Source organism: Mytilus edulis, unplaced genomic scaffold, assembly GCF_963676685.1.
Source record: "Mytilus edulis unplaced genomic scaffold, xbMytEdul2.2 SCAFFOLD_1123, whole genome shotgun sequence".
NCBI lineage: Eukaryota > Metazoa > Mollusca > Bivalvia > Mytilida > Mytilidae > Mytilus > Mytilus edulis.
This window is the reverse complement of record NW_027268278.1, coordinates 299-27,737: the sequence shown is the minus strand read 5'-3', so window position 1 is coordinate 27,737 and position 27,439 is coordinate 299. Positions and strand designations below refer to the sequence as shown.

Below are 27,439 nucleotides of genomic sequence, written 5' to 3'. Positions count from 1 at the left end.
TGACATCCTTTCTTATCAGCTTCAGCAGAAATTTTGATAGTTGGTCCATAATTACTGAAATATATACATAATATATGTGAAAATTTTACTATGGGTTAGCACTTTATATCAGTTTGAAATAGAGTTAGAACTCTATGTTATAAGAGTCTAAATCGACCTTAACCAAACACTAAGTATTGATTGTAAAAAAAAGTTGATTTTAAACATGTAAAGACTTAAATGCTATTTATTATCATTTTTACATGAATAATATATGGTTGTGCCATTTGGGAATTTGTTGTTGATGCCAAATCTTTGATCTTTGCAGAAAAAGTTTAACTTGTATTTAGGTATACAGAAATAGAAAATAAAAAAGTTCTTTGTCTAAATCAACACTTTTGTTTTCAGAATTTTGTATATTCACCAAAATTCAATGGATATGTTTTTATCACAAGATACAAAAACTCACATTTCTCTTTTGTTGAATGTGTCTGAACGAATCTTTACATTTTAATTCTTATTTTTGATAATTTTATGAAAATATTTGGCAACAAGGTTCATAGGTATCAATCCACTTCCCACTACTTACGATCCCATTTTGAAGTTTCCACATCCACCAGGCCAGGCTCTTACATACTGTGGATCAGCTAACAGTGTAACTGGATTCATCCCTGTGGGATAGTATGGTCCTACAGGGCCTGTAAGTACATAAAGTAAGGCGGAAGCTGACTTGGTCACTCCCAATGTTGGCTGCAAGTAAAATTTGTCTTAAACAATTACTTTTTGTTTTTGTTATTTCATGAATGAACTGCCAAAGAACAAGGATGTGATGAAGTTAATAAACAATTAAATCAAAATCAAAATATCGAAGTATAATTGATAATTAAACATTTACATTTATCATTAATCATGTACATCCCTGCTATTCCCAGACACACAAAGCCATGCCTCATTGTGGGTCAAGGGTACTCCCATGAATTGTGATAACCCTTCTCTTATTATTTGACAAACTAACAATATTTTTTTTTATTCTATACTTCAATTTATTATTAATAATATAGCTAGGAGAAACAAAATGTCAAAAATTCAATCAAATTTAAAAAAAAAAGACTATTGATAAATGAAGGCAAAATTACCTCAACATCAACTATAAATTAAATATCATCTTTGAAAAATGTTTTCTACTTCTAAGATTGAAAGCACTACTGGTAAGCAGCACATACAAAGTTCAAAGATCAAGGTCGAATATGTTATATTACCTCAGTGCCTATAAATGTAGGTCTAAGATACAAAGAACTTTTGGTTGAGTAGGGCACCCATTCTCTGTCAATCTGCAATAACTTCTTCATACATTTTACAAGTTCCTCGGCATCAAAATCCTAAAAAAGAATATTTTCTTCCATTAAAACATTTTTTTTAAATCACAGTCCTATTCATACCTATGCCAAAATTGAAAATATTTTGAGGATTGATTATTTTATCATGAGATAACAATTATTTCGGATTTTGTAGGTTTTAAAATGAATTCAAATATTCAATGAAGTTCAATAAAATTGTCTATAACCTTATGGCACAATCATTACATTTGTAAATCAAATATTCACTAAAATATGAATTTCCTTCAATCAACAAAAAAAAATCATCAATACTCAACTTATATTACAGTAAATTATATTTGTAGATATTTAATTAAAAGAGCAATTGACCTTCCCATTTAATTTTACTGTCAGACAGTTGGCACTTTTCGTATTTTTTAATTGACTTGCCGTGATGGAAGAAACCTATCTGTATATAAACTTGAGAGTTTCATAAACTGTTATCTTTTATCTTATTTTAGTAGAAGTCCAAATGCTGATTTTATTTGAAAACATTTAAATCATAGAAAATAGATGAAATAATAAACTTCCATTTTTTCCAGTGACTCAAAATTTGACAAATATTTGGGAAGAGTCCTTTATGCTTGTGTGATGTAGATACAGAATTGTGATTATGATATAGGCATGTGTATATAACAACTGTCATCAAGATCTATAAATATGCACTCTGTCCCATTGGAACTATAACAAATTATCTCCCTTTGATATATTATCCCATTGTAACTATAACAAATTATCTCCCTTTGTTTTAATAAATGAAATTTCTGTTTTTTACATGCAATTACTTATACTAACTGGCAGGTATGCTCTATCTGCAGTAGATTTCATTCTCTTCATGTTTTCAAATGGTCTGAACATCCTTATTTTGTCATCTACTCCTCTGTAAGCTTTCATTCCTTCAAATAACTGTCAAAGAGAGAGTAGAGTGTGGTAATGCAAGAAAGAACATCTAATTGAAAACATAAATATTTTTTCAACATCTTTTGTATAGTGTCTCTTCCAAACATTTGGAAACATAGCTTTTTAATGAATAATAGCTGTATTTGCATTTTGAATCTTAAAAGTAGATTTTATTTGTACATGTTGAATGTTAGATTTAAATAATTTGGTGAGTATAGAAGGCGGGTTAACATATTGGTAATGTATAGTTCATGAATAAATTAACTTTGTGTTTTACATTTCAAGGTCATGTATAATGTACATGTATGTCATATGATTTAAGGGTTTTAATCACATCACATTACAATGAACAATTTGAATATAAAGTTACTTACTTCCTTTTAAACATACATTTACATAAATTAAGATGATGAAGCAAAATTTCAAACCATAAAAATATACTATTACTAAGTGCTTTTTTTTTTATAAATATGTTTAAAGGTGCGATTTTATAATTAAATAAAAACAAAAGGATATCTTAAAATTGTTGAGATGTAGAAGCAAATTTTCTTACCATATAAATAAACGATTAATAACCTCATGCTTTTGTTTAAAATTTGTTAAATAGTATTTTTAAAATTAAATGACAACAATATTCAATAATTTACCTTTACTATATATGCATTGATATTCATTTGACAACTATTACTGTAAATTCAGAAATTATTACATGTATTTATTATTTCACTTTTGTCATTTCAGACTTAAATGCGATTTTGTTTTTTATGATTTTGAGAAAAAATCCTGTTTAATTCATATAAAATATTTCAAAATGCAACTTTAAATTATTGCATTTTTAACTCTGTCACATTTTTCGCAATAATCAAAAACTCACAATAATTTCTGAATTTACAGTACTATTAGCCAAGATACAAAACATTGTATTTCTGAAATGTCCGTCTTCTTAATTGAGACTAGACAACTATAAAATCTTACTTCTATGGCATAATGTAGACATTTAGCACCAGGATGTATTGATAAATTAGTTAAAGGGGAGATAATAGGCTTTCCCCATCCATCTTCTCTTGTCCATTCCACTTGAAGCATATGGTCACTAAAATTGTGGCCAAACAGAAGATTGTTGGGGTCTGGCTTTTCTTGTTTTTTGTCTGTTAAAGTTACTTGTAAGTCTTCATACTAAAAAAACAAAAAAAAATAAGAAAACTCCAAAATTATTTTGAGAATCTTTTTGTACTTTAAAATGCAAATTAAATTATTACAAATGTAGTACTACAATATTTCATGTACATATATTTATACACTATGTGTACACACTGCATTTTTTGTTTTAGCTACATTTGTAATTCATAGATTCTTTGAATAAAGAAAACCATAAATTATACAAAATTCATTATTTTTTATGTCATGTATGTGGGAGTCACTCTTAAGTTTCCTTGATTTTGGTTAAAATTTGCATGTCAACAAAAAACTGAAAGTCTTTAGGCATGAACAGTATTCAGATATTTTAAAAACCAGAATGACCATGAAATCAAGTATGCCTCCTAAAAATATACATGCTGAAATAAATTTTCCCAAATGGGTATACATGTGTATATGTCATGTACAAGTTGCAATTTTGTACACATGTACAAAAATATTGTACATGTCATCATAACATGTTATAACTTGTATATTGCAAAAATACAAGTTATAACATGTACAAAGGTACCTCGTACATGTTATACCATGTACAAAATATTGCTTACAAATGGTTTTAACTTGTACAAACTTTGAAATTAAAGATATGTTTCTATTATTGCAACAGATGTTATTAATATGTTTTCATCATTTATATTTCCATTCATGCTCATTTTTTATATAGATTAGACTGTTGGTTTTCCCATTTGAATGGTACACTAGTTACTTTGGAGCCCTTTATAACTTGTTGTTTGGTGTGAGTCAAGGCTCTGTGTGGAAAGCCGTACATTGACCTATAATTGTTTACTTTTATAAATTGTTATTTGGATGGAGAGTTGCCTCATTGGCACTCACACCACTTCCTATATCTATATAGTGTTTTGTCCTTTTCGATACAGTTAATTGTATATCTTTGCTAATAAATTATCAGAATCAACTTTCGTCGTGAAAACAAGTAGGTCTTGGACTATCATTATTGTTTTCATGTAAATGAACATTATGTATATTTTTATCATTTGTACAGTGTACACATATTTATATATGGCACTTAAGGGCATACAATACAATTACAGGGGAGGTAATGACGTTGCTAACGTAAAATGTTATTTTCGCGACGTCAAACTGTGACATATCGGGAAAAGATGCATTTTTCGACTGATTTTTATCATTCAAACTGATTTGATTTGAAAATGAGTTCATGGACCCCTATTTTTTAAAACAGCAATTTGTTTCATTTTGCAAGGAAATTATGTGACCCAAATTTTATAAAACTGTAAATAGCGCAAATTTTAATTTTGATAAACATGCAGCAAAAAATGACGTTTTTTCCTCTATCCATGAACATTTGATAAATATAGAGTTATTTCGGAATAAAAATTGCATAATTTTTAATGATACTTATGAAATACAGAAATTACCGATTATTTAACAAAAACCATTTTGTGTTTATCTTTTAAAACAAAAAAGATATGTCTTTCTTTCGTAAAAGAAAATACGGACACAAATCTGAATTTTGAGCAAATATACAAAATTTCGAACTCATTTTACTCAAAAAATAGCACATGAAGGTATATTTTTTTATTACATATTTGATTTAAGGAGGTAAAAAATAGCCTATATGCAAATTTTCATCAACTTGTAAATACAGGTAGGTTCAAAACTGTATCGTATGCCCTTAAAGCTTTCTATAGCAGGTAATTATAATTGTAGCAAACAGCATAAAATATTGCACATTAATTTAATACAATGTACATGTACAATGTATATAACTATTCTAACTTAGTAAATCTTACTGGATTACTAGGAGGTTTGGGTTCTACTCATTGTTGAAGAACATACAGTAACCTATAGTTGTAATTTCTACATCATTTGTTTGGTCTCTGGCAAGCATACCACATCTTCTTATTTTCATTTCTACTTTACCTTGAATGATGCTGCTGTCAGTGATCTGTAGTGCAGTAGTGCTGATCTTTTGGTAACATTTGTAAGGAATTGAACACACCTCTGAAGGAGAAGCAACAATCATGAACATTTACATTCTGTACGAGTAAATTAATGGAGTAATACATGTAGAGGAAACTCAAGATACATTCTGAGCCCTGAAGAATTCTGGTCATGTGCCTAAACAAGTTTATATAAATTGAAGTACAGTTTGACATTAGTCATTACTCAAAGAAGCAATAGACAAAACAAACAAACAAACACAAACTTGCATTGACAAAGAGTCTTGTCATGCTTGTTGTGTCAATTTTATGTAGAGACCTTCAGATCAGGATCATGTCTTAAAAAAATAAGTAATTCTACATTAATGATTTATGAAAGTTATTGGCATAATATAATTTTAAGCTTAGCTGTTTTTGTTATATTGGTTTGAAAGATAATCATAATGCCAATGCAGACAACTTACAAGACTATACTTTGCCTGGAAGATATTTCTTTAATTATATTACTCACCATTTTCAATTTCTCTGAGTAATGGAAAGTATGAAAAATAATTCCTAGCTATATATGTTGTTTACATGTGCTTATCATTCGCTTTTCATTGGATGGAAGTGGAGGTGTGATGTAAAGATGTCCTTCAGAGGTCAAGGACAAATTCATTTAATGAAAAATGTTTTACACTTTATGACTTTGCTAAAAGAGAATCAGTATAAAGTTGAATGTAAACTTGGCGAATTTATGATCCTTTAAAGCTGAATTACTAAATTTTGATCATACATACCAGTTTAAGGAGTCCCATTTGATTTTTTATTCACACGACAGAAGGAACGATAAGTGTTTTTATGTTTACAACCGGAAATGCTTGCAGTAAAAATATGTATGGTAATCCCGTAAACTCGGCACATACTCTCTTTATTGTGAACCTCGGTATATGAAATTCCCCCTTCTTAATTAGATGTAAATAATTCTATGATAAATACAAATATAAGACACAAGAGAAGGGCATACAGAACAAAACAAATTAATTTCAACTATTTAATATTATCTCTTCCTTGTTTTAGCACTTTCTCCACAATTATTGGCGGGAAATTTCCAAGATTTGGATACTGATGCTGAGTTGATGTGCTCATCTTATTCAATCAAGTAACCAAACACCACCCTTATCTTTTATTTAAAATACTCCATCTGATCATAAAAGAAAAGATGACAAAGAAATAGTTTTGTCCTCTCCTATGTTAATATTGAGTCAAATCATGACAAATCACCAATCATGGCTGAAATGATGGGGGATAGGAGGGGTCTTGATACCGAAATCCCGTACTTGAAAAAACGAAATCCCGAGGTCACGAAGTTAAATAAAGCAAATCCCGACATCCCGAAATCCGAAAAAAAGGATTCCCGTATCCCGAAAGTGTCAATCCCGAAATCCCGAGCTTAAAACACCCGATCCCGGAGTCCCGATAAAGGTCCTATCCCCCCTCTGAAATGCAGGGATTAATTTGGTGCATCGTCTGACTATTGTTGCAGTGGACTTGGTGTCCTATATCTCTCGTTCTATATCTCCCAAATTAAACTCCAGTATCACATGGTATTTTGAACAAATTGGTAAATTGACCTTCTCGCCTATGCCATGGAACCTCCCCCCCCCCCTTTTTATTTTTATTTTTTATGGTTATAACACTGGTCATTTAGTTCAAACTTCACTTAAGCATAACACTTATTCTACTGGACCTAACCAATGTTTAATAGGCTCTGCCCAAAGTCCAGCCATCTAGAGAATGATAAATGAAGAAAAATTTACACTCTGTTTTGATCCGACTTTGATTTTTAAAAATAATTAAATTACAAAGAAGTGATTCTTACTTCACTCTTATTTTTTTTCTCCAAAAAATTAGTTTAAAATGCAAAGATTTCATGCCGAAGAATAACATGGATGATTGAGTTTTTTCACCCTCTCGTCCAAACCAAACTAAAATTGATAATTTAAAGAACATTAAATTGAATTTACATCAAGTTATATTACAGACATTGCTTAAGTTCTACATTTTGGCTCAGGTTTTGTTATTTGACTCAAAATAAAAAAATAAATAAAACCATCTTGCTTTGCTTCTGTTGATTTTTCTAATACCCGTAACATATATATATATATGTAAATGACGTCACAGAAAATATTTTAAATAAAATTCATCTGTAAAACACTATAATGATAGGACATTCAGTATAATAAATTATTTAAAACATAGCTGAGAGGGTGATAGAGCAGATTGGTACAGGTCTCTCGAAAAAGGCATTGTCAGCCTTATTGGGGTTCAAAATGTAAGTTCTTATTACTGCATTACATTTACTCAATTAGTCACTTTATTTCTGAATAGTATAAAACTTGACAAAATGATTATTGAAAAGAATAAATTCAATAATGGTCAACCAACTCTAGATTGCATCCACAAATATATTTGCTTCCATCTAAAACAGGGATGGTGAGTCCATGATGGAAGTTGAGAGAAATGACCTTGAAGATGAGATACAGACAATACCTCAAAATGGCAACACAAGTTTGGTAGACAGCAAGACAAGCATTGTTGATGTCACATTTGAAGAAGAAATATCAACAACAACTGACTCTTTAGTAATTGAATGTAGTAGTATAAGAGTTGGCAGCCTGAAAGGAACATCTTTGGTACCAGTAATTATTTCAACCAAGTATATTGAATTTAAATTTATGATAGAAGGTATGCATAATAGATAGTAAATTCTAACTGCAAATTCAACTTTTTGTTGCAATGTTTTTTATCCAGTAAAAAATGTATATATATATGCACAAGAATGTGTCAAACAATTATTTGCTGTCAAAATGGAAGTTTTTATTTTATCAATCTGAAAAATTTCTTTATGTATGTATTTGTGGTTTGCTACACCAGTCTAGAGATTGAAATAACACCTACAATTATCAAATAACAGGCTAGGGCAAAATGATTTGAACAAACATTTTAATTTCTATGCCATGAGACAACTTTCCACCCGACACCAAATGACATTGAAATTAACATCTATTACTACCTTCAACGATGAGCAAAGGTAAAGTTGTCTTCAAATGGTATAGACAAAAACATCAATGAAAATTGTTACATTGCAATTTGTTAATAATCAATTCTTGCTTCATTTAGCACAATTATCTGTGTTGTTTTTATCCTGATGGGAGTGCCTCTGCAACGAAACATGTCCATCTCAATAAATTACTATTGAGCAATAGAGAAAGTGTTGTTGCAGATAACAGTCTTCACATTATTTCAATTTCAGGAGAGAGGTCTGTACATTGCATAAAGTTACAGTCTGATGATATATTACAGTGTCTCTATGGACAGATGTATGGTGTCATATTTATTGTAACAAACATTGAAGCTGGAATTAAAATTAGAAGTGTCCTTGGAATGAAGAAAAAAGTTAAAGGAAAATCACACTTAGACCCTGGTGGTTCAGGTAAGAAATTACTGTAAATCCAGAAATCTTTATAGAACTACGACATGCAGACAAAAGTTCAATTTTTTGGTATGCGAGTCAATTATCATTCTAGAGTTATGTCCCTTTTTAACTTGGAAAATTACAAAGCTTGAGGGGGCCATTCATGTCATTTAGCTTATTTTCCTCTTATTTAAAAAAAAGAGTTCTGCTATGTCTGTAAAATTAAGTCAAGCTTTCAACTTAGAAGAATATCAACAGCTTACATGCAGAATAATAGTAAATAAGATAAAAAAAAATGCTCGAGACAGGTTAAACAGTTTTAGTTTTACTAAAACATATTTGTCTTTTTCAGTTGGTAAAGGTTTATTTGTGACTTTTTTTATTGCTTTTCCTTGCAATCTACAAAATGAACAGTTAAAAAATGTGTTACAATGCTACAAGAATTTTGCTAATGAAGAATTCTTGATTGAACTTGATGAACGTTCACAGCATAAAATTTTGCTTGAAACATCGCCAAATACTGGTCAAGAAAAGAAAGAATTAGTGATTTTAAAAGCATTAACCAGAGCAGCATCCACAGACTTTAACAACAATTTTGTCTCGGGGGAAGCAACTCAAACAGCAGTTGAGATGTACAAGTTTAAACCAGAAGGGTAATTAGCTTATTTAACTGTTTTTGATTTGTGTCTTTTATTTCTTGTTGTATTGATAGAAGTGCTGTGTTAAATAGCAACAGGATGGAGTAAATATTGTTTGTGTTATTATACATGTAGTTTAAAACTTGTCTTGCTTAAAATCAAAGGCCTAGAAAATGTGTTGAGGAAAGATTTGCCAGTGTTTTCCCAAGATATTTCATAAAGCATCAGAGTTTTCTAAAAAAAATACCATCACATCCATAACACAATCTATAAGAAAATCAATTCAGATTCCATCACATTCAAGAAATATATCATCTCATTTCCATGATGGGAAAATTGAGATACAAGTAGAAACTTTAAAAGTTGTGCATTTATTCTTATAATAGTATGAATCTATCATTTAATGAAATAATTTACATCAATAGATCTCATAAAAAATCACATTGTAGTTTGTGGATTGCCTTGCCTGCAAACACAGCGAAATTGAACACTTTATTTTTGCAAGGTCCCCATCAAGGGTGATGCTGACTATAACTTCACAAAAAAACTTTCTGGTAAATGGTAAGAATAAAAATAATAAGAGAAATACAGTAATACCATTTTATTTCCAATACTTAATTCTTTGAAACTCATTCATGGTTGTTTTATTTGCAGTGAAATAAAGGCTTTCTATGTACCAGTTTTGGGACCTGGCGGTCATGTTGATAAACGATGGCATCAAGCTATTGAATGGTGTTCAGACTGTGGACCTTGTCCAGGAAAATGTGTTGGTTACCTTTCTGTGATCATATTATTGTTCTGGATTTTCCTTCTGCAAAAGTCATAAAACAACAAAATGATGGTATTTGTGACATAAGTTGTTGAATATATATGTGGTATTTTGTAAAAGTAAGGATGGGTAATTGTCCTGTCATTAAAGCATTGTAAACAAGATATGGCAGTTATTGTTAAATTGAATACTGTGGAGTCAATATTATTTGTTGAATAGCAATTTTCGGGCGTTTTGTGGGAACAGGTGAACCACAAACTAAAATGTTCTACAAATAAATTATTTTCAATAGGCATGTATATAGAGATTGGCAAAACCATGATATCAAATATCCATGAATTTGCAAGTTTTCTGCAATCCACGAAAAATTGACACCCATGAAAATAAATGAATCCACAGTTCACATTTCCTCCTCTGAAAGCTTGGTTTTATATAAAGGTTGTAAGGTTAACAAACTTGTAGGTATTGGTTTCTTTATTGAAAAAACCCTTTCAGGCACAATTTTGCGTTCTGACTAGGCTTCATAAATATACAAATGTACTGTAAATTCAGAAATTATTGCATACATTTATAATTGCAATTTTGTCATTTGAACTAAAATGTAATTTAATTTTTGCGATATTGAGAAATATCCTGTTTAATTCATATAAAAAAATTCAAAATGCGAGTTAAAACTTTTGCTATAATAATCCTGTTGCATTTTTTGCAATAATTTCTGAATTTACAGTATTCAAAGCAAGAGTGATGCAAATACAAAAATCATTGTTTTATAGGAAAATTGTACAAGAACAACAGAAATTGTATCTTCTGTCAAATTTTTTTTCAAAGTTAGACTTTGAACAATGACAAAGCATGAACTGTGGTGAATTTTTCGAAAAAGTCTATAAACATGACAGATCATGGTATAGGAAATACACTTTGTACAGTAGAGCTTAAAAGATACTTAGAATTTTCTGAACGTTTATTGATCGCTTAATATGCTTTTTGACAAGAACCTGATTAAAGCTGAAATGGAAAAAGGTTAGAACTAACACTACATGTATAGGGTTGTGGTTAAAAAATATATCTGAACAAGTTAATGCAAAACTGTGGAGATGTGGTATGATTGCCAAAGACATGCATCCCCGAGAGACCAAAAGATGGGGTTGAAAACAGCTATAGATTACCATACAATGCAAACTTCAACAATGAGCAAAGCCCATACTGTAAAGTAAGCTAAACAAGGCATGGCAAAATTAGAACACCAACAACCTGATTTATACAGTTGACAAAAACATATATATTGCAAACAGCAACCTAACACCGAATAACACCCTTCTGCTTCTGTACAGGCTCATAATTAATGTGGTTGGATTATAAATGAGGGGGAGGGCAGGGGGTACCCTTCTCCCACCCCTCTTCTCCTTTCTCCTACCCCCGTTCTCCTTTCTCCCATTAGAATAAAACATCTCCTTTTGAGATATTTTTTCTTGAAATATTAGAAATTTTTTTAAAAGGAGAGATATTTTATTTTTCTCCTTTCTCCCAGCCTTCCTCTCCTTTCTCCTACCCCCTTTCTCCCTGTCTCCCTTACCCCTGTCCTCCCCCTCATAAATGTTTGTGAATGCTGAATCCTCCCCTAACCTGGGACATTGGTGTAACAGCACAACATAAGAACAAGCCATAAATGTTGGAAGGAAAAAAATTTCAGGTTTACTCATCAAATAGGCACTAATCACACAATGTTCTTACCTGCTAAACATCAATATTACTGTTAAAAGAGATCTTGTGTAACCCATTACAGTTCCAGTTCCTTTGGTTGTTAATAGATGTGCAGTCATGATTGTATGTTCGCTTATCTGTACTGAAGTCATCAGTACATTAGATGTGTAGTAAGAACAGCATTGTTCTTGATACAGGTAAATATGTTTATATAAATATGAAGAGATGGATAAGATTGTCAAGGATACAACTTTCCACAAGAGTTAAAATGAAGTTTTATAAAACAGCCTCTAGCCTAAAATAACTTATGACGTTTGATACTGGCAATCAATGAATGAATCAATCATAATTTTTGGCAATCGGATAAACAAATTTTGAGTAAATCTTATGTTCAATCCCGGATAATTATGTTCTTATTGTCATAGAAAATATACCATTCTTTTTTCTATAGATTGTGATATCAACGGACGAGAGTTATCACCAAATAAGTAATTGCCATGAGCAACACAACGGGTTCAAATCAGGATATGCCTATCCTTCTTGAGCTCTCTGTTCAACCATTGTATTACTTTGGGTCAGTGTTACCAAGTCTTAAGGTTTTCTTGTAGTGTTATTTGTTTTTGCAGTATTTTCTGTAACTCATTGACGTTTGGTATATAGACACAAATCAAACCGCTCTTCAAAATCATAATGTATTTATAAAAATGTTATACAAATGCATACAAGATAATTATTTATAACAACAGGACTAATATGTGAACATTAGTAGGTCATATGTGAGATGTGATAAGCCTGTCAAGGATACAACTTTCCACAAGAGTTAAAAGGAAGTTTTATAAAACAGCCTCTAGCCTAAAATAACTTATTTAGTATAAAAAATTACTTGTTACAATTTTTTTTTAATGCCTCTTAAATATCATATCAGCTTGCATTGCATTTGAGAACTTTGAGAGATAACTATTGGACTTTATAAAAAAAAACAATGTGGTACGATTGCCAATGAGACAACTCCCGAAATGATGAAAAAGGTTAACAACTATAGGTCATTATTCCTTCAACAATAAGCCAAAAACATACCTCATTTTAAGCAATGAAAAGCCAGGAAATGACAATTTTAAAACTACTCAAACTAGAAAACTATCGGCCAAATTAATGTACAAAACAAGAAATGAAAAACAAATATGAAATACAGCAACAAACAACAACCACTGAATTACATGCTCTTGATTTGGAACAGGCTCATAAAGAATGAGGGGGGGATAGGACCTTTATCAGGACTCCGGGATCAGGTGTTTTTAAGCTCGGGATTTCGGAATTGACCAATTCGGAATCCAGGAATCCTTTTTTTCGGATTTCGGAACGTCGGGATTTACTTTATTTAAATTTGGGACCTCGGGATTTCGTTTTTTTAAGTCCAGGATTTCGGGATCAGGACCCCTCCTATCTCTCCTCAAGAATGTAGTAGGGTTAAAAATGTTTATACTTGTTCTCTTTAATTCAAATTTTGAAATGAAAGATGTTAAAATGAATTTTTATTTAAAGGTTTCAGACTTTCATGTTTGCTGTTGAACTCCAAAAGTCATTTGTATATTTCGAAACAGAATTTAGTTAATAGGTAAGAGTTATCTCCCATTATCTTTTGATATCTTATTTATGTATACTTTGTGTTTACTTTCTGTCCATTATAATCTCTTTGATTAGGAATATAAGTGTTTGAATATGTATCTTCTATATCTTACTTCCAAATGACATTTCAGATAAAGGGCCATTTAAAAATCAAATGTTTATAGTTATTACAATATGTAAACTTATGATTAATAAGCAATGAAATACACTGAATAGTTTTAAAGATCAGTTGAAATTTTATATAAAAGGATAAAAAAAACTATGTAAGAAAAAGTCAAAAGGATGCCATACCTACTAATTTTTCACACTAGAATATTAAAATAAGAAGATGTGGTATGATTGTCAATGAGGCAACTCTCTACAAGAGACCAAATGATGCAGAAATTTAAAACAACTATAGGTCACTCTTAGACTACTGCATTAAAAAAATACTACAGAGTCGGCTATAAAATACCTGAAATGACAATGAACTTAAAACAAATATGATACACAGAAACCAAAAAACAACCACTGAATTACAGGCTTCTGTCTTTAGACAGGCACATACAGAATGAGATGGGATCAAACATGTTAGTGGTTGCCCCATCCTTCCTCCTTGCAGTGGTGTAGCAGTACAACTTACGTATTATTTGACATTTCTCAAGAAAAGAAGTTCGGACAGTGTAAATATCTGGATTAGTCTCATCTGTATGTAACTTTAAAATATTGTTGTTAAACCAGTTTTTAATTTAATATTGGTATTGTTGTAGTATTTTAGAAGATACACTGTATGTTTTTATGCAGTTCTTACTTAACCAATTTATTTGATTTGAAGAAAACAAATCAAGACTTGAGTTAACAAGGAGATCTGCCTTGTATACAACAAAATTTGTAAGTACATGTATATTTTTGTTTATATTCAAAACAGAATTTAGTGTGTTGGTTTAATAAATAGAGTTATCTCCCATTATCTGTAAATATCTAATTTATGTATACTTTGGTTTACTATCTCTGATAAGGAATAATGGTGTTTGAATGTGTTTAGTTTATTTCTGACTTTTAAATGCTAGTTAGAATTAACAATACAAAAAAAATCAATTTGGGTAAATAAAATATTAATGAAAAGATTAGTTGAATCAATTTTAATATTTCCTGCATAGTTATTGTTTGAACATATTTTTACTATTCATGGAGTATTTATAATGAATGCAGCTAAAAATATTGTATTTATTGATACACATCCTATTTCTATTGTTAGTGATATTTGACATAATTTATATTGTTATAAAATCAAATTTTACATATTGTTATCTCTTTTTAAGAGTATACATAAATTATTTAGAGTTCATCAACCTTTAAAGGAAATAAAAAAAATAATTTCAGTACCACAACAAAAATGATTTCTCTTCACAAACCAAGTGCGATTGTTTTGCAAATGTCATAAGGTAAATTGTTACAAAACAAAGGTCAGTTGGAGTAGAGAAATATAATTCACTATCGATGTACAAAAATTCTTGTATTTTCTTTATTAGTTCATTGGCGGATCCAGGGAGTTGGGGGGGGGGGGGGGGGGGGGGGGGGGGGTCTGGGGGTTGGAACCACCCTTTTTTTTTTGCCGATCAATACATTTAAATGGGAGCATATAACTGGAACCCCCTCCTTTACTCTGGGTTGGAACCCCCCCTTTTTTAAATGGCTGGATCCGCCCCTGTAGTTACTTGATGAAATTCGGTGGAGAATACAATTAGATAATTTAAACAGAAAACTTACTGACAAGCAGCACAAAAACCCTTTACAGAACAAACAATCCACTCAAATGCTCTAAAAATTAACCAAGACAGATAATCATTTTACAACAGATAAACATAAAAGTTTCTTGACAAGACTTCTCCTTTGAATTTTTCTGGATTGATATAAGGGAATTATGTCATAGGTTTTATTTTTTTCCTTTTCTCAACATTGTAACAAGTGTTCTAACAGTCACTTTCAAACATGCTTAGATTGATGAAGAAAAGCATGATAATTTCAGGAATTGATATACTGTAAAAAAATTTATTTTCTCATGTTTTCAAAACAAAAATCCTGTTTTTGTTGTTCCTTACTCTTATCTCACTGTAAAATAAAATTTACACAAGGGAATATTGTTGCAATTTTATCTAACACACAAAATTAGCGAAGGAAAATTCCTTACAAATATTTTCTGCTTTACAAAAACTCATGATAGATGACAAAGACAAATTTTCAACTAATGTTCACTCTATATTGCAATATGCAGCTGAATAATGTACAAAACAACCTGAACCAACTTTAGAATAAAAGATGTTCCATGGACCCTTTGAATTCACAGTAAGAAATTGATAAAAATAGGGTTGAGTTTGAAAAGGAACGGTCTTAATAATTACAAGTCGTCTTTTTCGATCTGATTTTATTTCCCTTTTGTTAGCCTCATTCTGAAGTTTATGGAAACAATAAATAGTATTTTAAAGTATCTAAACATATGACCACTTTCTTCTTAAAACAGAGTATATTGTACTTCAATATTGTCTTACTATTTGAAGAGAGTCTTTAGATAGCTCTTCCGTTCTAAGGCGTGCTTGGCAGGTTTGAGGAGAGAAGAGATTTTGTAGAGCCCAGAGTACAAAAGGATTAAGTCGTATTGTTTTTAATGTTTATATTGTGTCACACTTATTGATCAAGTGGGTTGAAGTGGTTTGTCTTTGTATTGATGTGACGCAGAAGTACGTACTACTGCATGATTGTGCATTTATAATCCTTATTACGTCCTTATTATCAGTGGTTCATGTAGATGTTAAATGCTGTTTTTAAAATAAAAGTTTTAAAAAAAATATACTTTCGTAAATGTACTAATTAGTTCAATCAATGTATTACATCCTTAGTATCAATGGTAGATGTTAAATTGGCATTTTTGAAAAAAAGTTTTAAAAGACTTTCGTAAAAGTGCAAATAAGTTCAATGTTGTGATGTTTGTTTTTATTTAAATTGCCAGTAGTAAATTGACATAGCTCGAGAGGCTTATTTAGATTGTTTCTGCTGAACTTTTAGTTATTTTAAATCTTAGTTTCTAATATCTGACATTTAAAATCAATTTGTTGGTTTTAGTCATTTTTTTATTTCAAGGATAATTTTATCACTTATTTAACTAACTTCAGTTAGCTGCTAGTGTTATAAAATGACAATTTTAAGAATAGGGATGGCAGCTGCTAGTGTTATAAAATGACAATTTTAAGAATAGGGATGGCCAAGTTTTCAGATAAATTTTATAGATTTTCAGATATTAAATTCAATTTCAAAGTAAAATCATACCAGTTCAGATTTGTCAAATTTAAATCATGAATAAAAAGTGTGCATTATCTCCCTTTCTACAGCAGACAACTATTGATATAAACTTGTTACATTCTTCAGTCACAAAATTAGATGATCTTTTGATAAATAGAAAGTAAAGTTATGAACTCGGTTATTAATTTTATTTGAAGTATTTTTAAGATTGTTTATGGCCTTAACAGTATTTATTGTACACAAAGTTTTTCAAATAATTATTTATTCAATATTCAACTTTTTTAACCAAATATACATGTGTACTATAATTGCAATGAATTACAGGGGTGGAAATAATTTTGTTGAGTCTAAAGTTTGAATGCTTCTTAAATGTACTTGCCCTCATTTTAATTTATTTGCACTTATACTTTTACATTGTACATTGAAATTAAGTAATTTTATATAAAAAAAAATTTTGTATTTGCAGTGGCAATAGACTAGACCATTTGAGTGAAGTTGCTGGCTGCTAAAATTATATTGGTTTTTAGAAGATACTCATTGATATAGCTCTTCAACAAGATTCTTCGCCTAAATAACACAATTTGTTTTAGTTTATACATGTGGTTTTAAAGACCCAGAAAAACTGAAGGTAAATTTATAATTGTACTTAACGAAGGGAGCCTTTTTGCATGCATCAGTTCTCTACACAAAATGACATCGCTACAACATAACACGTCAAAATCAAAACTTGGATTATTTCCCACGACACAAAGTTTGTTTCTTGTTTTGTCATTCTACATCATCCTACAAAAAGAGAGGAGTTCCCTTTGTTACGACATTGTTCTCCTTTTAATTCTCGTCTCAAAAGATTCAACGGCACAAAATGAAATTATATTGAAAAGAAAATGGAAAATTTGGGAACCTAGTGAGAGTGCGACAATGTATAAGATAAACCCCCGAGTCTATGCAGTCAGATGTGAAAACCTCAACAGTATATTTTAAAAGCATAATAGCCGTCTTTTTATTCTTGTCTACATCATAGTTTTATTACGAGGAACTCATGAAGAAATCAATTTGTTCTCTTTCGTGAATCAACCTTTTTCGCTATTGTTCGACAGAACGAAACTACAATAGTTTACGCTAACAACACTAATACTACTCATGAATATTACATTAGTAGGTTTTTGTTGTAACCTTATGTGTTGTATAGGGAATTTATTCAGATATTCTTTTGTCGACTTTTTCAATGGAGAGTATGCATATTTTGAAAACGACAAAAGCAGATCATAAAGGATTTTTACTCAGTTAATTATTTTTTCGCATTATTTAACTTTGCCTGTCATGCATCTAAATTGACATGAGGGGTATATAAAAGTGATACACCTGATTTGTCCCAGTCTCAAGTACTTTACTTCTCCATGGCTTAGTTTTGTTCGTATTAGATAAAAAAGGGATTAGGGTTGTATTGTCATTTGATTTGCTTGGTAGTATGTTCAGTTGCCTCCCCTTAAACAGGTGACTTTTCAATTGGTGATATTAATCTCTTTATTAAGTCTAATAATATTTTAATAAGAATTGATATTCCTTTTCTAGTATATATATGAATATATATTTATAATTACTCTAAATATGTCGTACAGTTTTTTGACATACTTATGAATATATATCTAAATTGACACGTGTCTATTTTTTTTTTGGAACTTTTGTAATTCAATATATGTTTCTTTACTTCTCTTTATGTGTTTGTCGCTCCAGGTTTTCATAATTTCACTTTAATTTAGTGGGAGTTAATGGCACAACATTTGATAAAAACAAAGGTTTGACACACAATTCTTTGTACAGTGATCACTTTTAAACTTTTGGTTTGAAGTAGTTGGATGGAAATGAATGTGCCATTGCTACTATCCATGGCTACATAAAATACCAATACACCTTTTCAAAATATAGAAGGCTATGGTTAGTATCATTGTTCGTACACCGAAATGACAATGTTTTTTCCCCATGAACCCCTATTTTTTATTTTATTAATCGTTTACATACATGTATAATTATAAGTCCTTTATAAAAGTCTTATAAAATTTTATTTATTTTTTAATAGTATTTGAGAACTTAAACTGGTCAATGATAAAGCTATGAAAAATCAAGAGAGATTATTTTCCCGCCAAAATTCAAATGGCTAATAGCTTGAAAACAAGCACATTGACCCCTATATTTTTTTTGCTTTTTTGATTCCTCAATTCATTCCCTATCAATACATACTAGTTTTATGAAAAGTTATTTATTTTGAAACTGAGAAGCGAACATCCTTAAGCTTCATGTACCGGTACTATAAAGCTAGAAGACCTGAATGCTACATTGCTTGTAAACAGTATATATGTCCATTATCATTGATCTCATTTTAAGGGTTCAGCATTGGCTGAATATAACTGTTTAAAGCTGTGATCCTTGAAAAATATTTATGCCCATAAGAGACCATTCAACTGACATAAGACTCATTTTTATGCCAGAAAATTGTCGGGGCCATATTGTTTTGCCTTTATCCATCGTTACATTATTCCGTAATTCGTCATTCAGCAACAAACAGTTATACATGTACCAGTTAGTCTAACATTCTCAATGTCAACTTCTTAAGATGGTTCAAGTTTTTTTGCGAGTGGTGCCATTCATGTCCTTTTGACACACATCTAGTCTGGACCAGGGTTAAGGGTTAAGTTTTCCTACTCAAGTCCACATCTCACATACTATAAGCAAAAGGTCAACCATATCGATGTAGATGTAATGGAATTGTAAAGTACAGCAGGGTAAATAGGGGCTGCACCCCATTTGTATGGTTCATTTGTCAATGTTAAGTTTTCATGGTTAGGTTCAGATGCCAGATACAATATACAGCAAACATTTTTTATTAAATAAAATTGAGAATGGAAATGGGGAATGTGTCAAAGAGACAACAACCCGACCAAATAAAAAACAACAGCAGAGGGTCACCCTACAGGTCTTCAATGTAGCGAGAAATTCCCGCACCCGGAGGCGTCCTTCAGCTGGCCCCTAAACAAATTATACTAGTCCAGTGATAATGAACGCCCATACTAATTTCCAAATAGTACACAAGAAACTAAAATTAAAATAATACAAGACTTACAAAGGCCAGAGGCTCCTGACTTGGGACAGGCGCAAAAATGCGGCGGGGTTAAACATGTTTGTGAGATCTAGTTTTCTTTGACAGTTGTTACTATGAAAAATAATTTCACCGAAGAAACTGGTACAGGAAAATATTGATAATGACAACAGGCCTTTATGATTTATATAAATAGGATATATATATTTATTTGAAGGATACATTTGTACTTGGAACAATCAGATGGTTCAGAAAACTAGGGTATATAGAGAAGATGAAACGATTTCTTTCAAACCAAAATAAGTTTTATATTGTTTTTATTACTAATATTTCATATTTGTTTCCTTTAAATTTGAATTCCTTCTTAGATTATTTTTTTAGATTTATGTAATAATTTGTAAACCATTAAACAAATCTTTTGAAAAGTTGAAATTTTCAGGATCACAAAATCCGACCACTTTATTGATTCATTTTCTTACGTCTTAATTGAGACATAAAGATATTAAATTTTTGACAAATCATTTTGAAATTAAAACATTTGCTTTATAACCGTGACCTCTATACATGTTTATAGACCAGAATTGACTTTTATGGTTAAATAGTATGTTGGACTACTTTTAATTTCTACCCGTTGTCAAAATGGATAGTCTATGAAACCGTGATAACTCATCTAACTAGACTATTTTTAATGTGACATAAGTCGTTATCAGTAACATTGTTATAATTTGAAACTTAGATAATTTGAATTTCAACCTTGCATTTCTCTATACATAGAAGTAGAAGGGTCTCAAATTACATTTATGTCTCTTGAACAATAGAGGAAGATGTATTGTCATTTCAGCCGTGTAAAATAAAACGCTTGATTCTAGATATCCGATACTTCATAGATGCAAGTGTTAAACAATCGTCTTTTTATTCTGTCGTCAGTAGAAGGTGGGCCCCGTTTTGGCTAATCGAATTTGATCCATAACTACAACAATCACTGAGACCTCTGTTAAATTTCCTGTCGATAAATAGAAAATTATTTTTGTTGTCAAACCCCAAATTATCAATCGCTCATGGTCCAGACAAAAGGCTGGAGTGACACGTTAAACAATTGTGAAAACTAATAGCCATATAAAAAGTGTTATCTCGTATATTAACCTTGCCAATTGTATTTGACTTAATTCAAAGCATAATACATTACTTTATTATGCAGAAGGACGTTATATAAAATTGAACGATTATTTTGCTATTTACAATAAATACCGCAGTTAATAAACGTCAAATTAACAATGCAGCACGTAACACTTCCACGTCTACGATTTAAATTTGATAATTCAGTTTATATAAAGATATTTGTATAGGACATTATCATAGATTTTTGGTCCCTATTTTATATAGATTTTTTAATACAACTAATAAAGATGTCTCTCATCTATAAATTCATTAGTAGTTTTCTGTTCTACGTATTTATAATATTTGGGGGGTGCTGGTGTACTTTTAAGATGTCTAGTCAAATATTTTTACTATAATGATATTTTATTTATCATTTTAATTACTTCAAATCAAATTTGAAACTTCAAAGGGAAATTTATTGGTAAAAAGCACAGTTTTTAAAGTTTTTACAATTTTTGTGGTAAATTGTTGTGTACTTGAAGAATAAACAATTACTTGTGAAAAATGTACAAACAAAATTACTTTTTATGAAAATTTGTATAAGTATAAAAAAAACTCCTCAAAGATACTGGGCTAATGATTTTGTACGTCAGATACATGGCATGTTTTTGTGTACAAAAGACTCAAACAGTTATTATAAACAATCATTATAGGTCAGCAACCACAGATGCAACCAGTTTTAAAAGATAACCAAGTCATAAAAAGGGGTTCCAACTTTATGTTCCCATACAAAAGCTTTAGTTGTCAAATGAAAAGTTTACCCTCTGACCTCTCAAATCCCACACTAGTCAGTCTTTTGTACTGATCACACAATAGTATTTAGGTACAACATTGTCAAATAATACTGACTTCATGGTAGAAGGTATTTGATAATACAAAGTTTGATTTAGGAAATCGAACCAGAGATCAACCTGAAAAAAATCTGATGTAGATGATTGCATGCTTACTTTAGACTTGGTGTAAAAGATTGCAGGTTGAAACTTGGTGTAAATGATTGCAGGTTTAGACTTGGTGTAGATTATTGCAGGTTTAGATTTGGTGTGAATGATTGCAGGTTTAGACTTGGTGTAGATTATTGCAGGTTTAGACTTGGTGTAGATTATTGTAGGTTTAAACTTAGTGTAGATGATTGCAGGTTTAGACTTGGTGTAGATGATTGCAGGTTGAAACTTGGTGTAAATGATTGCAGGTTTAGACTTGGTGTAGATTATTGCAGGTTTAGATTTGGTGTGAATGATTGCAGGTTTAGACTTGGTGTAGATTATTGCAGGTTTAGACTTGGTGTAGATTATTGTAGGTTTAAACTTAGTGTAGATGATTGCAGGTTTAGACTTGGTGTAGATGATTGAAGGTTTAGACTTGTGTAGATGATTGCAGGTTAAAAATTTGATGTAGATGAATGCAGGTTTAGACTTGGTGTAGATTATTGCAGTTCAGACTTGGTGTAGATGATTGCAGGTTAAGACTTAGTGTAAATGATTGCAGGTTTAGACTTGGTGTAGATTATTGCAGGTTCAGACATTGTGTAGATGATTGAAGGTTTAGACTTGATGTAGATGATTGCAGGTTTAGACTTGGTGTAGATTATTGCAGGTTTAGACTTGGTGTAGATGATTGCAGGTTAAGACTTGGTGTAGATGATTGAAGGTTTAGACTTGATGTAGATGATTGCAGGTTTAGACTTGGTGTAGATTATTGCAGGTTTAGACTTGGTGTAGATGATTGTAGGTTAAGACTTGGTGTAGATGATTGCAGGTTTAGATTTGGTGTAGATCTCTACAAAATGACCTTATATACTAGCTTGACATGGATTACTTGTAATGTTAAAATACTTCTGTAATCTGTATGACGTCTACTTTCATATTTGCAAATGCCTAGATTGTTTTAGTTTTTAGTACTGGTATGTTGAATGAACATAACATTTGTTTTCTCACATTTCACAAGCACTACAGTATAACATGACCATATTTGAATGTAGTGAGTTGTGAATGTAAGTGTTCTTTTCAGAACTGTCAGACATCTACTTTCTGTTTGATGATAAGTTAAATAACAGGGGTGGACTTAGCCTGATAATTGATTGCATTTTTACAAAAACTGAATAGTTGGTATACGGGAATTATGGTATACAAATGTCCACTCTGTCCGTCTGTCTGTCCAGCCTCCACATGTGGCACTGTAACCTGAGAACCACTTATCCAAATTTTTTGAAACTTTACATAGTTGTTTCTTATGATGGTCAAACGATCTGTATACTTTTTTGTGAAAACAAGATTTAAATTTTTTATTTTTATTGTGGGACTATGTAACTAAAACAGGTGTGTGTTTTTTTTCACATGTCACATTGTTTCTCATAAAACGATTTATGTTAATTACTTAAAACTTTACACACTTCTTAGTTATATTAAACTAAAGATCTGTATACCTTTGGTGATGATTCAAAATATTATTTTAGAGTTATTGAGTTTTTGTTTTTAAAAAAAAGGGGGGGGGTGTCACATGTCACTCTTTTGTTTCTTCTTTTCATAACCAGTCATTTTAAACTTTATATTCCAGAACAAATAGTGTTTGACTTTTTCAATGAATTGGTTTAGATGCTCATTTTAATTAATCAATGTCCTTTTATTTCAACAAAAATACTCTTGCCTTGAAGTCAAATGTTGAGAATTTAAAAAATTTCAGATTCAAGCACACCTTTGATGAAGTCTTAACGTTTGTTCTCTTTACCTGAATTCCTAGTTCTTTAAGTGATCACATGATTTATAACAGTACAAATGTCTTAATGGCAATGTATGAAGAAGTAGTGTGAAAAATTAAACCAGTTGTTTATGCATAGTGACTGCAACCATGTAGGTCTTACGTCTTTTTCCAAATCATCAGAGAGATTTTTTTATAAAGAAAGAAAATACCATAAAAAGCAGCATTAACGATGACATTTTTAATCAACAATAACTTAGTTTTGTGTACAGCTCTTTCTTGTGAAGTTATTCTTTTTAAAAGAAATGGAAGTGTTGTTAATTTTCAATTCTAGACCAAAATTTTAATGTACATTTATATATTGGCAATGAACATAATTAAGCTCGTAAATATCCTACAAGGTTTAAATTTAGATAATTTATAATCTTAAGGTGATATGATATAAACATGAAAGGAACATTTTGCATTATGAAATACTTCTATTGTATTTTTCATTTATTCATAAACTTTCCATTCCATTACAGTTAAAAAGGAAATATATTTTATTTTTTTTCAACCGATTTTTTTAAAGATTTCGAGGACAATATATGGATATTTGCATATTAACTAACATAATTGGTGGTCTTAAATCTTAAATTTTAAATATGTTGAATATATTGTATGCTAATGAGCTTAATGGAATATAATTTTGGTTTAAAAACGATTTTGAAGTATATTTTCGTGTTATTTTATTCTTTGTGTAATTTCCAGTTAATTAAACACTAGTTCATTATTGTACAGTCATTGATGAATTTATTCAAACGATCACAAATTATGCCTAAAAAATCTTAAATTTGTTAACTGTTCAAATTATGATTTTTAAAAGGAAAAGATAAGAAATTTACAGTTCATTATTATCAAAATTTTGAATTTATTTTAGTTACAATACGTTTATGCTTGTTTGTACTCAGAAAAAAATATCATAAATTATTCTATAAAAAGTTTGTCTATTGTTAAAATGTATGTTAAAGAGTTCTTTTTTATGATTACATCTTCAATTTAAGAGTATTGGAGTTAATACTTACTATATATTGGTTTTTTGATAGTTTTAATCAGAATAAAAAATCTATTCTGAATAAAATTGAATTTTTAATTCTGTTACTTCAACTATTATATACCGGTATGCAATTCTTCACAAAAAAAAAAAAAAAATCATCTTAGATTGCCCTAAGGACGCTTTATGGGGAAATCCAAATCACTAAATTTTCATACATACTTTATATGGTATAGAGTATATAAATCATATTGACTAAAAATAAGGATAGGTTGAGTGATTGTTCTTGAGAATCAAGTATTTGAAGAAGAAAAAAAAGGAATTTTGGCGGGAAAGAATGTATCTGCATTTTATTTAAGGAATGACTGTAATATTTTTTCTGTCTATGAAGAAAAAACATACAAAATTTGGTACACACTGAATAACGCACGTAGCGGGTTATTTAACAGTGTGAACCACATTTTTTATGTTATTTGGAATAGACAGAAAAAATATTACAGTCATTTCTTATAATTTAATTCTAAATTCCATTTTAAACCGGAACCATGAAAAAATGTTGATGACGTCACGGTCACATGACTAAATTATGTCTATGGGCTCATAACAAAATAATGTCAGCCAATCGGAAGACGCGTTACATCCAAAATTAAATTATTATAAATTAATATGAATGAAAAATATTAAAAGTATAGAAGAATGAAATTTTTTGTTTTTGTCAGATCAGAAGTGCAGTTTTCAATAACAACAAAAATTAGCTACAAGATTAAAAACAGTCTTTTATAAAAGTCTTTCCATTTATGCGAGGCTGTTTTTCAGGATGTGGTAAGGTGTGACGGAAAGTTTAAATTCTAGTTCAGGATATTAATTTAGTACAAAGTAGGGTTCATATTCTTTTTACAATGATATCTTCTCGTCCTATAATGCCTGAAACATTTGTCACTGCACATTTAACACTAATTTATCATTGTCATTACAAATATAAGAGTCGCAAGCAAAATTATTTAATGCATTACCTAAAAATCAAATATAAGAAAAGGGTTAAACGAAGAGTTAGGACTCAATTTTTGACTCTCCCTTGACACCATCTGCACGTATGGTCTTGAGGAAACGATGATAATCTGTGGGAAGGGGACAATATATGGCTGACCCGTGTTAAGAGAGAGCCATATCTCTTGCACGTTAAAGACACCCCTTGTAGATTTCGAAAAAGAGTAGGCTAATGCCGCTACAAGGCAGTACTTGCACCCACAAAGTGGAAAGGGATTAATATCAGTGGCAAAAACTTGTTTCCCAATCCACTATAAATAAATATGTTTAAAACTAACATCCTAGAGTTTACACTATGGGCCTCTTGTTCTTGTTGCACCATATCAATGAAATATTTGACCAAACGAAATGTTATTTACGATTTTATCTTTCTAACTATTTATTACCATTATGTTGTACTGGTACTACCAAAACTTCAAAAAGATCTTTAGAAATGTGGATTTATACAATGCATTTAAGAAAAATGGCCAGAGGGGATATATTTTTTCTTTATAAAAATGATAACAATAGCTATTATTCTTTAAAAGAATTTCAAGTTTTTTAGTCTAAAATATCTTCCGTAATTCTATTTAAACTTTCAATATAGTTCAGTATAGTACCTGTCACGTCATAGAGGGTACGACATTACAATTAAAGATGATGATGTTATCTCTTATCAATCTCATTATCTTGCGATAAAGCTAATTAGCTTTAGTCCTTGATCAATGCACTAGAAGAATCAGGTTTTGTACCTTAAACAGACCGTTGTTAAATGATCAACGTAAGGTCAACATCTTCAATTTAGAATTTCATTTCTATTTTCAACGGAATTAAAAGCGTCTATTGTTAAGATAAAATAAGGTATGGCCTTCAAGTTTGTTTGATTGAAGGATTTATTGCCGTTTTTAGCAGTATGACAAGTTTGATGTTTAGATTGAGGTCTGTCAACAGTTGTCCTTAAAAGACGTCCTTAAATGACTTCACCCTATTGATATATTAATTTGAATTGACCAATTTAAATAGTGACTTTGTATGAACATCACTTGGTTTGTGTCGAGAAATATTTGAATTTTATTTAGCCTATTATAACCCACAATATTGAATATCGTAATAAAACTTGGTTATCAAATTTTATGGATTTTGTAAAATTTATATTTGTAGTCACTTGGTCCGAGAACACAATTAATTCGTAGTGCATTTCTTTTAGAACATAAATGAAAATTAAAAAAAATCCACCTGCGCTTTCTCAATGAAATTTTTACAGTGTGTTGTACTACTTTTGGGACAAATTATATCAAAATTATAGAAAACTTCATCGCCTCTAACTCAAAATATGGACAATTTTGTGTTTAGGGTGCCTTGAAATCTTTTGACAGCTTCCGAAGTGCTAATTTTTAACCTTTTTCAGCTGGACCAAATCACTACTTTCCTGTAAAATTCTGGACCCAAATTTTTTTACAGTGTAATTTCACCCCCCTACTTACAATTTGAGGCATTAAACATGGAGAAATAAATTTGGAGAGGATATAAAAATTATTGGCAAGTAACCCACTGTTAACACTAGGGACTATATTCGTGAACAACGAAAATCAA

At 30.5% G+C, this 27,439-nt stretch overlaps 2 protein-coding genes across 2 annotated transcripts; one reads left to right on the top strand and one right to left on the bottom strand.

Moving 5' to 3' along the window:
* Positions 1-3: 3 nt before the first annotated feature.
* On the bottom strand, positions 4-6,248 carry LOC139507166 (branched-chain-amino-acid aminotransferase, cytosolic-like; the record flags this gene model as incomplete). The annotated part of the gene is made up of 7 exons (XM_071295668.1): positions 6,154-6,248; positions 5,355-5,435; positions 3,231-3,431; positions 2,151-2,261; positions 1,239-1,358; positions 569-729; positions 4-54 (listed from the first exon to the last, which is right to left on the bottom strand). Coding segments are annotated over exons 1-7 (743 nt in total), but the record flags the coding sequence as incomplete, so codon positions are not given.
* A 1,596-nt stretch (positions 6,249-7,844) lies between these two features.
* Positions 7,845-10,402, top strand: LOC139507164 (uncharacterized; the record flags this gene model as incomplete). Its single annotated transcript, XM_071295667.1, is given in 4 exon segments — positions 7,845-8,101; positions 8,670-8,849; positions 9,184-9,484; positions 10,124-10,402. Coding segments are annotated over 4 exon segments (910 nt in total), but the record flags the coding sequence as incomplete, so codon positions are not given.
* Positions 10,403-27,439: the final 17,037 nt, after the last annotated feature.